A 12,242-nucleotide genomic window follows, 5' to 3' on the forward strand; every position below is an offset into this window, starting at 1 on the left:
GGACGAGCCCGGGGCGCGGGCTCCGCCCCCGCGTCCCGATGGGCCCCTCCGGGCCCCGCCCCCCTCGTAGGGTGACGCGGCCGCGGGGCGGGTTCTGGGCGCGGCGGCCGCACTGTCTCGGCGGCGGCGGCAGCGGAGTGAGCGAAGCGCGGCGCCACCATGGGGGCCCAACTGAGCACGGTAGGCGGCGAGGGGTGCGGGCCTCCGCGGGACCGTGGACTGCCGGCACCGGGGCCTCGGGCTCGGGCGGCGCCGACCGCGACCCCGCCGCGAGGGGCGGGGCGGCAGGGCCGGGGTGCGAGGGTGCGGGACCCCACCCCGGCCCGCCCCACCCCACCCCACCCCGGCCGGGCGTGCCCGGGGGCGCCGTGACTCACGCCCTGCCCTCTGCCGCGGGACCCAGCCCTTTCTGCGCCAGGGGTGTGCGAGTAGCACCAGGGGGCGGCCCCGCCCGCTGCCCCCATCCCGGGAATGGAGTGGAGGAGTGTGTGCGCGTGAGTGTGAGACAGATGCCTGTGACCGGGAAAGTTTGCGTGTGGCCGAGCGGGACAGTGTGTGTGACGTGTGACTATGTGGATGTGGCTTGTGAGAGTGTGAGCAAGTATGCATGTCAACGTGAGTGCCTACGTGTGTGAATGTGAATGCACGTGAGTTTGCAAATGAGTGTGCATAGTGTGGCTGTATCAGGTGACTGTGGGTGTGTGAGTGAAGGCGTGAGACAAAGATTGAGTGTGTTACTTAGTGGCTGGCTGAATGAGCGGGTGTGTGAGCCTGGTGAGTAGAGTGTGTGGAAGTGTGTGAATTGTGTCAGTGTAAATGTGTGTATCTGCATAAATGGGAATGAGAGTGTGTGTGTGAATGTGTGTGATGTCACTCAATTGAAGAGTGTTTTTTAATGATAGATTTATTTTTTTAACTTTTTGATTTTAGAGAGTGAAAAAGGGGGAGAGAGAGTTTTTACACATCTTTTAGTAACAACCACTGGGCCCTTCTCCAGTTAACCAAAAGAAGCTTGCTCTTATCCTGACAAATGTGAGGCCCATGCTGTTAGCCATTTTACAGATGAAGAAATTAGACTCAGACTTGTGGTGGAGCTGGAATTTGTGCTGCTCTAAAGTCCACCGTCGGGTTGTCACTTTTGGACTGGCCCAGGGCCGCCCTCCCTTCCACCAGGTCCACCTCTTTTCTTGGGTTTTTCAAAAGCCACAATGGTGGGGTTGGGGACTCTACCTGGGAACTGTAGCCAGAGGACAGCCCCCACCCATGGTCCTGGCTGGGTGGGCAGCAGGAGCTGGCCCAGCACCTCCACCTCCACCTTCATTTCAACCGCAGACCCCTTGAACTTGGAGGGCACCTGACTGAGACTCCTGCAGGACAAAGACAAAGGGTGTTCATTCAGGACTCTGGGAGATGTTCAGACTAAGGGGCAGCCTTGCCCAGGGTGTACCTGTGGGCCTACCCCCGCCTCAGGATAATGGCCTGACTGTTCCCAGAAATCACCTTCCGCTGACCCCCACCCCAACCCCCTCAGTGCCTCTCACCTTCTAGCCAGCGTTGGTTGGATTTTCATTGTGTCCCCAGCATGTGTCTTGTGGCAGCCCCCATGTGAGGGGTAGAGAGGCCTGTCTTGGAGTCAGGAAACCTCATCCATTCACGGGTTGGCAGAAATTGCCTCTTCCTCGTTTGCCCTTGTGGGATCTCCACCAGGCCCAGAATACCCACAGCAGACCCTAGGCAAGCCGCCTGGCACAGGGGTTCCACGCAGTCTGAAGGAGGCCAGCTCGTGCTGCCACACCAGGTACCTTATCTGGGATGTGCAGGCTCTGAGGGAGGCCTCCTCCCATACTCTGAGCCCAGCTGAGAGGTTGGCAGTTGAGTCCACCAGCCAACTGAAGGGAATGTTGGGGACTGGGGCTCCCTGCCCCCAGTACAACTGTGAGTGCTCAGTGGGCCCGCCACCACAGGAAGAGTTGCAGGCCCCTGGTGCTCCCTACCTCCTCATCTCCACGTGGTCCCTGAGAAGCAGGGTTGTTTCTCCTGTGCAGAGGGCAGCTCTGCTGTTCACCTGCCCCTCCTCCTGGGTTCCCTCTCCGGCAGTTGCAAGCCAGGAGCCCCCGCCTCCCTGTAGAACTTCTCCACTCCCACTTCCTAAGAAGGGAACCAAAAGGGAGGTGGCCTCAGATCCCAGTAGGACAGCCAGCAAGCAGGCAGCAAGTAGGTAAGCCTCAGCAAAGGAGCTGGCACTTGGGGAGGGCCAGGCCTGCCAGGTGGGAGGTCCTGGCACATCCCTCTGCCCACCCAGACCTGACCTGGGTAGAGTGGATGCCAGGGTCCCAGTGGGGAATTCCATGGGGTTATTAGCTGGGCAGGGTGCCCTGTGGCAGGGAGCAGGGCTATCCAGTCCCTCAGCTATGGTGGGTGAGCTGGTGGCTCCCTGGAGACATCCTGTGACTCTGGCACCCTGTTTCCCTATCCCCCTCCTGTGTTGTCACAGGTGAGGAAAGGCAAAGAGGTGTCCCTGATGGGGCAAAGCACAGCTTGTGGAGTATCAGGTTAAGGCCTGGGAGGCAGCTGTTTCCTAGACCCTCGGGTAGCTGGGGTGAAATGGGTGTTTGTGTGTGTGTGTGTGTGTGTGTGTGTGTGTGTGTTTGTTGAGTGTATATAATGCCAGTAGCCGCAGCCACTATCAGAGCCGTCTGGCCCATGCATGTTCGTATTTGATTTGCACAGATGGTAATGAAACAACAGAGCCAAGAACTGGTGGGCCATTACCTTTAATCCTAGCTCACACCTGGCGGGCAAGAAAATACACCCAGTGGGAAAACACTTCCCTTTCCATTCAGGGCTCCCAAAGCCACTGACTCATCCAAATCAAAGGCCCCACCAGCCTTATTCACCTCTGTTCCTCATCTCCTCTCTGTACAAACTGGCTTCACCTTCAGCACTCCGCCATCATGGCTACCTCTCCTCTGCAATGCTGATGACAGGATCTGAGAGAGAGAGAGAGAGCCCCTGTCTGCCTCATTTTATAGTGTAGAAATTAAAGCCTTTAAGCCAATTTACAAATAAGGAAGTCTCTGATACAAAGCCACTTATCTGAGGCATAAGTGGGATTCCTCATAAGAGTGCACCACCCCACATCATACAACAGTCAAGGGTATGAGGAAAAGCTTAGTTGTGAGAAGGTCTTAGTATTAAAAGGGTGGGAAAGGCTTAGTCTTAAAACTAAGCCTTAGGCTATGAGGACCTTACAGCCTGTCCTATGAGGAGCTTACAGCCTGTCCCCCACATCCAATGCAAACTATAAGTGAGCAAACATATACATCATATTTATAAACTTATTTGACTAACAGTATATGAGTAGCACAGCTGAGGAGGAGCTGGGGTGAGGCCTTGGCCTCAGCCATCTGCCTCCTGTTTATTCTGCTCACTGCTTACTGGGCTGGGAGGGGAGCCATAGACAGGGAGGGGCCTCAGAGCCTTTTCCATCCCTAAGTCGTGAGAATGTCATCTCCACCGCTTGTGAGTCTGATAAAGCCTCCAACTTTCTGGAGTCACAGCCTTCGCCCCTCCACCCTTTTTTCTCCCTGTGACTGTCTCCCCCAGTGGCTTGAGCTCCTCAGCAGCAGGGTCCCTTGGGCTGTGTCCTCCAAATCCAGCACAGGCCCTGGCAGGTGTACCCAGTGGGATTTGTGGCCTGAAAGGACTGATTCACAGTGACGGTCTGCCCACAGCTGCCTCCCCAGAGAGGAATTTGTACATATACAGAGTCCTCTTCTGCTTTCTCGTTGGCCAGGCGGTGTCCATGGGCACAGAGGGGCCGTGGTGTATTGTTGTTCAGTGCATGGACTTGAGCCAAACCCCTGATTCAAATCCTGGTCCTTGGGATTGTCATCAAGCCTGTTTCCTTACTTGAAACAGCAGTTATAACAGCTCTGCAAATGACAGGAGATACCGTATTTCCCCATGTATAAGACACACCTTACTTTTGGGGCCCAAAATTTGGGGGAAAAAATGAATTGCATAAAGTTATTGAACTCAGGTTTTTTTTTGTTTTTTTTTTAATATTTTATTGATTTTTAGAGAGAGGGGAGAGAGAAAGAGAGAGAGAGAGGGAGAGAAAGGGGAGGAGCAGGAAGCATCAACTCCCATATGTGCCTTGACCAGGCAAGCCCAGGGTTTCGAACCGGCAACCTCAGTGTTCCAGGTCGACGCCTTATCCCACTGCGCCACCACAGGTCAGGCCTGAACTCAGGTTTTATTCATCATAAAATTCATACAACTCTTTATTGTCAAAACTCATATCCATTAGCTTGTCCTCATCTGTGTCTGATGACGAATCACTGTCTTCATATATTGCCTCGTCCTCAGTTCCATCTATGGCATTTGAAATGCTACAGTTCTTAAATGCAAGTAAAAAAATCTACAACCACTGTATAAGACACACCCAGTTTTTGTTTTGTTTTTTATTTTATTTTATTTTTTTAATTTATTTTTTTACAGAGACAGAGAGTGAGTCAGAGAGAGGGATAGACAGGAACGGAGAGAGATGAGAAGCATCAATCATTAGTTTTTCATTGCGCGTTGCAACACCTTAGTTGTTCATTGATTGCTTTCTCATATGTGCCTTGACCGCGGGCCTTCAGCAGACCGAGTAACCCCTTGTTCAAGCCAGTGACCTTGGGTTCAAGCTGGTGGGCTTTTGCTCAAACCAGATGAGCCCGCACTCAAGCTGGTGATCTCGGGGTCTCGAACTTGGGTCCTCTGCATCCCAGTCCGATGCTCCATCCACTGCGCCACCGCCTGGTCAGGCCACACCCAGTTTTTAGACCCTAAATTTTTTGAAAAAGGATGCATCTTATACATGGGGAAATAGAGTACTACCTGGCTCTGTGGAGTCCACTGTTGGCAATGGAGGCTGGAAGGCTACTGACATTTATCTGCTGCCCATGTAAGCATTCTTCCCGGTAATGGCTCCAGTCCCACCACACCTCTGGGAGGTAGGTGTGCCTAACAGGTGAGGACACAGCCAGGAAGCCAGGGTTATAGCCCACAACATCTGTGCTCTGTGGAGGGCTGTGGGTTTTTAAGATATACAGGATGGGCTGTGCCTGCTTCCACCCTCCTTGGGGAGAGATCTGGCCTTTTGTCCTTGTTCCTGAAACTTCCGGGCATAATAAAAAGAATCAGAGAGACCAGGGTGTGGTAGTAGAGGCTGAGGGTAGGGCTTGTTGTCCCTTCACAAGCTTATCCACAAATACTTATAGCAGGGGTCCCCAAACTTTTTATACAGGGGGTCAGTTCACTGTCCCTCAGACCGTTGGAGGGCCGGACTATAAAAAAAACTATGAACAAATTCCTATGCACACTGCACATATCTTATTTTAAAGTAAAAAAACAAAACGGGAACAAATACAATATTTAAAATAAAGAACAAGTAAATTTAAATCAACAAACTGACCAATATTTCAATGGGAACTATGCTCCTCTCACTGACCACCAATGAAAGAGGTACCCTTCCAGAAGTGCGGCCGGGGCTGGATAAATGGCCTCAGGGGACCGCGTGTGGCCCGCGGGCCGTAGTTTGGGGACCCCTGACTTATAGTCTTCCTGCTCTGAGTGCTGGGGATGCATTGTTGATGTGACACACAGATCCCCCTGTCCTCCTGGGGCTTCTTCTGCAGGATCTGCTGTTTCATGTTGACTATGACCACGTCTGGGGAGCTGGCCTGGCTGCTTGCGCCCAGGGCTGGCATCTAGGGCGCACAAAGCTGGCGCCTGGGGTCTAGAAGGGCTGGGCAATGGCTGAGGCTGGTGTTTAGGACTTGCCATCAGAGCTGTTGACATAGGAGTCTTTCTCATGGCCGAGCACTTACCACAGGCCAGCGTTTGTGGGCGTGGGGCAGGCGAGAGATTCAGGTTGAGAGGCGGAAAATTGGGAACCAAAGCTGAGATCCACCCTTGGCCTCCCTGGGCCTCAGTTTCCCCATTCATCAAAGGAAGAACATAGTTGGCCTGTCTCCCACCACTGTGGGTCAGTGAGGAAATGCAAGGGAAGGTGCTTTGCAGACTGAAGCAAGCTGCAAGCCAAAGAGGTTTTTATTTTATTTTATTTTATTTTTTTCAGAAACAGAGAGTCAGAGAGGGATAAATAGGGACAAACAGGAACGGAGAGAGATGAGAAGCATCAATCATCAGTTTTTCATTGGGCACTTTAGTTGTTCATTGATTGCTTTCTCATATGTGCCTTGACTGTGGGGCTACAGCAGATGGAGTAACTCCTTGCTCAAGCCAGCAACCTTGGGTCCAAGCTGGTGAGCCTTTGCTCAAACCGGATGAACCTGCTCTCAAGCTGGCGACCTCGGGGTCTCGAACCTGGGTCCTCCGTATCCCAGTCCAATGCTCTATCCCAGGGGTCCCCAAACTACGGCCCACGGGCCGCATGCAGCCCCCTGAGGCCATTTATCCGGCCCCGACGCACTTCCGGAAGGGGCACCTCTTTCATTGGTGGTCAGTGAGAGGAGCATAGTTCCCATTGAAATACTGGTCAGTTTGTTGATTTAAATTTACTTGTTCTTTATTTTAAATATTGTATTTGTTTCCGTTTTGTTTTTTTACTTTAAAATAAGATATGTGCAGTGTGCATAGGGATTTGTTCATAGTTTTTTTTATAGTCCGGCCCTCCAATGGTCTGAGGGACAGTGAACTGGCCCCCTGTGTAAAAAGTTTGGGGACCCCTGCTCTATCCACTGCACCACCGCCTGGTCAGGCAGTTTTTATTTTTTTTTGAGAAAGGCAGGGAGAGACAGAAACATCAGGCTGCTCCTGTATGTGCCCTGACTGGAGAATCAAACCTGGCAACCTCCACTCCACAGGACAACCTTCCAACCAACCAAGCCATCTGGCCAGAGCCAAAGAGTCTTATGTTATTGAACTTCCCTGTGCACTTAAACAGCTGTGCCAGGGAAAATTAAGCTCCTGGGAAAATTAAGCACCGAACACAACTCCAGTTAACTTTCAGTGTCATCAAGTTCATTTCCAGGGCTCCCAACAATGGTGATTTTCTGTGATGTAACTTCATTCAACTTTTCCCTAAACAATGTTCCCCATGAATGTAGCTTCTCTGACTGACATGGGAGGGGCTTATAGCAGTGGAATCAATAGTTCTCACCTCCAGGGAGTTCACAGTGGGGGGAAGGGGGTACAGGCTGTGGAAGCCTGCTGAAGGCCTGATTAGCTAGGGAGTGCCAGTCAGGGAAGATTTGACATTTGAGCTGGACTGGGAAGATGAATAGGAGTTTGCTGATTGGCTGACGGAAGAAGGGCATTCTGGGCAGAAGGAAGATATGCACAGGACTGAAGCAAGAAAGGCTTGTGGCTGGTGTTGGGGCCATCAGGGATTTTTGAATGTAGATAATGGGGAGCCATGGTAGGTGTTTGAGGAGGGAATGGAGCAGCCTGTTGGTTTGGGCAGTTGAGCCTCACTGTAGGAAGCAAGATACCAGATTGGAATGGGGAAGGGGGATCTGGGCTGTGGGCTCAGTGACTGAGGCACAGAGAGGGCACCTGACCTGAGAGGTAGCTCAGGAAGAACTGTTTGGGCTTGACAGGCCTGGGGTTGAATCCTGGCTCCACCCCTGGCTTGTTGCATCACCACGGGCAAGTCACTTTATCTTTCTGAGAAACAGGGACAACGGCGTCACTTGTCATGAGTGTGGCCCTCTGAGGATTGGCTTAAGTGTGACTTGGGACAAGTTACTGATCCTCTCTGGGCCTCAGTTTCCTCAGAGCACGTATGACTAAAGTAAGGATTACCCCAGGGAACTCACGTCCCTCACTTGAAGCAGTATCGGCTTGGGGACACTGGTCATGTTCGCTCTGCGCATGGGCCTTTCCTGCCTCATTTCCTCCCCAGCTATAAATGGGACCATTTCATGCCCTTGAAGAAGGTGGGAACTAGAGAGGGAAAGGTTCTCTCCTGAGGTCCTGAACTGGGACTCAAACCCTGGTGTCTGGACCCCCAAGTCCAGGGCTGCCAGCTGGGACCTTAAATGAGACCTGGGAGGGGTAAAACTCCACATGGTACCCAGAACATGGTAGGTACTGGTTAAATGGGCAGGTGGCCCTGGGCAGGGCATATTCTGGGTGGGCTTCTGCAGGCCTCCCTCTATTTTTTATTTTAATTTTTATTCATTTTAGAGAAGAGAGAGAGAGAGAGAGAGAGAGAGAGAGAGAGAAGGGGATGGGAGGAGCAGGAAGCATCAACTCCCATATGGGCTTTGACCAGTCAGGCCCAGGGTTTTGTACTGGCAACCTCAGCATTCCAGGTCGACGCTTGTTCTCCTGCGCCACCACAGGTCAGCCAGGCCTCCCTTGAAACCCTTGAGTCACAGACCAGGGGCCATGTGGGGCAAGGCTTTGGCTGCACCCAGCCTGGAGGCCCTGCCTGGGAGAGGCACACATTGTTCTGAGTCCAACAAAGGGCTTGTAATCTCAGCTGCCGCCAGGCAACTTGAAGCTGCTGGGCTGGTTTGCGAGGCAGCCGCCAGGCCTGGAGTGGGATCTTGAGCCTCTGCCCTTCCTTCACTTGAATATTCCAGTTCCCGGTGGTAATGGCCCATGAGGTTGGCAGGAAAAGCTCCTGTGTGTGTACCCACAATTCCCAAGTTATAGACCACTCTGTGACCTGGGCCACCCCCATCTCATCTTACATCCCAGCTCCCCTGAGAGGTGGGCAGGGCCGTGGCTCTCATCTTCTTTCTTTTCTTTTTCTTTCTTTCTTTTTTTTTTTTTTTTTTTTGGTGGCAGAGTCAGAGAAAGGGACAGATAGGGACAGACAGACAGGAAGGGAGAGAGATGAGAAACATCAATTCTTCATTGCGACACCTTAGTTGTTCATTGATTTCTCATATGTGCCTTGACTGTGGGGGCTACAGCAGACTGAGTGACTCCTTGCTCAAGCCAGCGACCTTGGGCTCAAGCTGGTGAGCTTTTGCTCAAACCAGATAAGCCCGCGCTCAAAGTGGAGACCTCAGGGTCTCAAACCTGGGTCCTCCGCATCCCAGTCCGACGCTCTATCCACTGCACCACCACCTGGTCAGGCACATAGAAGAGAATACTGAGGCTCAGAGAGTCCTCCCCAAGTTGATAGAGAGTGGGGAGGGCTAGGAAGGAGGGGGGCAGTAGAGCTTGACCTTGAGAGGTGAAGGTCATCTCACTTAGCTCTCAGTAGGGCAGGGGCCACTTCCAGGTCTGTGCTTTGCAGAATAGGTTCCCCCAAGAGCCCCACAAAGGAAGCAGAGAGGCTCCAATGGAAGCAAGGAACTCAGTTCCAAGCTTCCTGGCAGCCAAGTCAAAAAGGGGAACTTGTAAGACTATGATAAAAAGAATGCACAACGTCATTTGTCGAGAGAACTGAAGTCAGGGAGGTTTCCTAAGGAGAATGAACCAGCTGTGAAACAACTTTTTTGAGAAACAGTGTTTTATGTGAACTTTTGGGTCTCAACCTCACTGTCTGAACAACCAGCAGGGGCTTCCCCTATACCATGCCCCACTTTTTATTTTTAAATAATTTCAAGCTTATAGTAAAGTTGCAAGATGATATAAAGGGCTCTTATATACTCTTCATTCAGACATATCAAATGTTAATGTTTACTATATTTGCTTTATGTGTGTGTGTGTATACATATATAACTAATTATTTAAGAATGTTACAGATACGATGCCCCTTTGCCTCTAAATACTGCTGTGTCTTTCTTCTAAGAACAAGGAAAGTCTTTTGCCTTACCACAGGACAATGAGCAGGTCATGGACATAACATTGATATAACACTATTGCCTGATCCCTGGGCCCGAAATATTTTTTTTTAGCGAAGGAGACAGAGACCGAGACAGAGGGATATATAAGGACAGACAGGAAGGGAGAGAGATGAGAAGCATCAACTCATACTTGTGTCACTTTAGTTGTTCATTGATTGCTTTCTTATATGTGCCTTGATTGGGGGGGGGGTACAGCTGAGCCAGTAACCCCTTGGTCAAGCCAGCAACCTTGGGCTTCAAGTTAGTGACCTTTGGGCTCAAGTCAGCGACACTGCTCACTCCCAGCATGCTCTGCACATGTTGCCTGGTAGGGTTGCTCATTCCCAGCATGCTCTGCACATGCTAGTCAGGGTCTTTGCTCACTCCCAGCATCCTCTGTACATGCTAGTCAGTGTCCCCGCTCATTCCCATAATGCCAGATGAGCTTGAGTTCAAGCCAGCAACTTCGGGATTTTGAACTCTGGATCCTTAGAGTCCTAGGCTGATGCTCTATCTACTGTGGCACTGCCTGGTCAGGTGTGGGCCCAAATTCATATTTCACCATTGCCTCAGTATTGCCTGTTTTAACTATTTTTTTTCCTGGGCCAGGATCTAATTCAAAACCACCCATTGCATTCAGATGATCTGTCTTTTTGGCCTCAGTATTAATTTCCTAGGGCTGTGTGAAAATTACCACAAACTAGATGGCATAAAACAACAGAAATTTATTCTGTCACAGTTCTGGGGGCCAGAATTCTGAAATCAAAGTGTGGGCAGGGCCATGCTCTCTAGAAGTCAAGGGGAGCCCTTCCTGCCTTTTCTTGCTCTCCTCCTGGCTGTTGACCGTCCTCGATTTCCTTGGCTTGTGGAAGCATCACTCCAGTCTGCTTCCGTCTTTACATGGCCAGTTCTGAGTCTCCTCTCTCTCATAAGGAGAGTTATCATGGAACTTAGGCTCACTGGGATAATTCAGGATAATTCAAGATGACCTCATCTCAAGATCCTTAGTTTAATCACATGTGCAAAGACCCTTTATCCAGATGTCACGTTCCCACAATCTGGGTGGGCATGTCTTCTGGGGGCCTCCTTGAATCTGGACTGGTTTCTCAGACTTCCTTTATTGTTTGTGGCATTAATGTGGCTGGTTTGTTTGTTTGTTATTTTTACAGAGACAGATAGTCAGAGAGAGGGATAGATAGGGACAGACAGGAACGGAGAGAGATGAGAAGCATTAATTATTAGTTTTTCGTTGCAACATCTTAGTTGTTCATTGATTGCTTTCCCATATGTGCCTTGACCGTGGGGCTACAGCAGACCGAGTAACCCCTTGCTCGAGCCAGCGACCTTGAGTCCAAGCTGGTGAGCTTTGCTCAAACCAGATGAGCCCGCGCTCAAGCTGGCGACCTCTGGGTCTAGAACCTGGGTCCTCCGCATCCCAGTCTGACGATCTATCCACTGAGCCACCACCTGGTCAGGTGCATTAATGTTTTGAAGAGTTGTAGCCAGTTATTCTGGAGAACGGCCCTCAGTGTTTCCTCGGGATTGGAAGCAGGTTGTGTGCCTCTGAAAGAAGCCCGCGGGGCAGTGGTAGGCCCTTCTTAAGTCACATCAAGAGGTGCCAGTTATCTGCCTCTTTCCTGTGGTGCTCGCTAGTTAGGGATTTGCCAGGGGTCTGCCAGGTTCTCCACTGTAGGTTTGGTGTGAGCTATCTTGTGGCCATTCTGGGTTTTCTTCCGGAGTCTCGCTTGCGGTCCAGATAGCGGAGGCTGCTCTGGACCCGACTTCCGGAGGGTTAAGGAGTAGCTGCTGCACAGCAGATGCCCTGTGGGGCCAAAGGCCTGCTGGGGGCCTGGCTGGGTTGGGCACTTTCTATGGCTTCTTTCCATCTTCACAACCAGAGGGGTATGGCTTATGCTCTCCATTTCACAGATGGAGAAACTGAGACCAGAGAGACTTAAGTGATCTGCCCAGGGACAAAATTAGCTAGAAAGAGCAGGAGGCCTGTTGCCTGTCTTTGCAAAGTGTCCTCTCCAGGTAAACCCGAGCAATGAGCCAACCTGCCATGGGTTCTCGGTTTTCTCTGTTCTAAAAAGTTCCACACCATCCTTTAGGGTGTTTGTGAGACTGAGAAGTGGGGTCAGAGGACTTGCAAGGAGGAACCTCTCAGGGCCATACAAGAGATTGAGCGTGGCCTGCTGTCTACGTGTGTGCTGGAGAGGCAGATGGATAGACACCGGTGACTTGGGCAAGTTGCTTCACCTCTCTGAACTTTTTCCTCATTTGTAAAATGGTGGTGATGACAGTACCAACCTCATAGGGCTGTCATGAGGTTAACACCTGTGTGGGGCTCAGCATGGTGTTGAGCAGTGGCCTCCCACAGCTTCCAGGAATCCTGCCAATCACCTGGTCCAGTTCAGTTCAGAGAGGGGAAGAGACTTGCCTGGG

At 51.3% G+C, this 12,242-nt stretch overlaps 1 protein-coding gene across 2 annotated transcripts in view; it reads left to right on the forward strand.

Annotated features, from left to right (window-relative positions):
- The first annotated feature begins 71 nt into the window (after positions 1-71).
- The window catches only part of CYB5R3 (cytochrome b5 reductase 3), a 28,155-nt gene continuing 15,984 nt past the window's right edge, over positions 72-12,242 (forward strand). The window contains exon 1 of one of the 2 annotated variants that reach the window (XM_066256149.1): positions 72-180. In XM_066256149.1, coding sequence (XP_066112246.1) covers positions 160-180 — 21 coding nt within the window. In that variant the 5' untranslated portion in view covers positions 72-159. Of the gene's footprint in view, positions 181-2,129; positions 2,219-12,242 lie in introns of those variants that run through there. The other variant, XM_066256158.1, reaches the window with a different exon arrangement.

Source organism: Saccopteryx bilineata, chromosome 1, assembly GCF_036850765.1.
Source record: "Saccopteryx bilineata isolate mSacBil1 chromosome 1, mSacBil1_pri_phased_curated, whole genome shotgun sequence".
NCBI classification, from domain to species: domain Eukaryota; kingdom Metazoa; phylum Chordata; class Mammalia; order Chiroptera; family Emballonuridae; genus Saccopteryx; species Saccopteryx bilineata.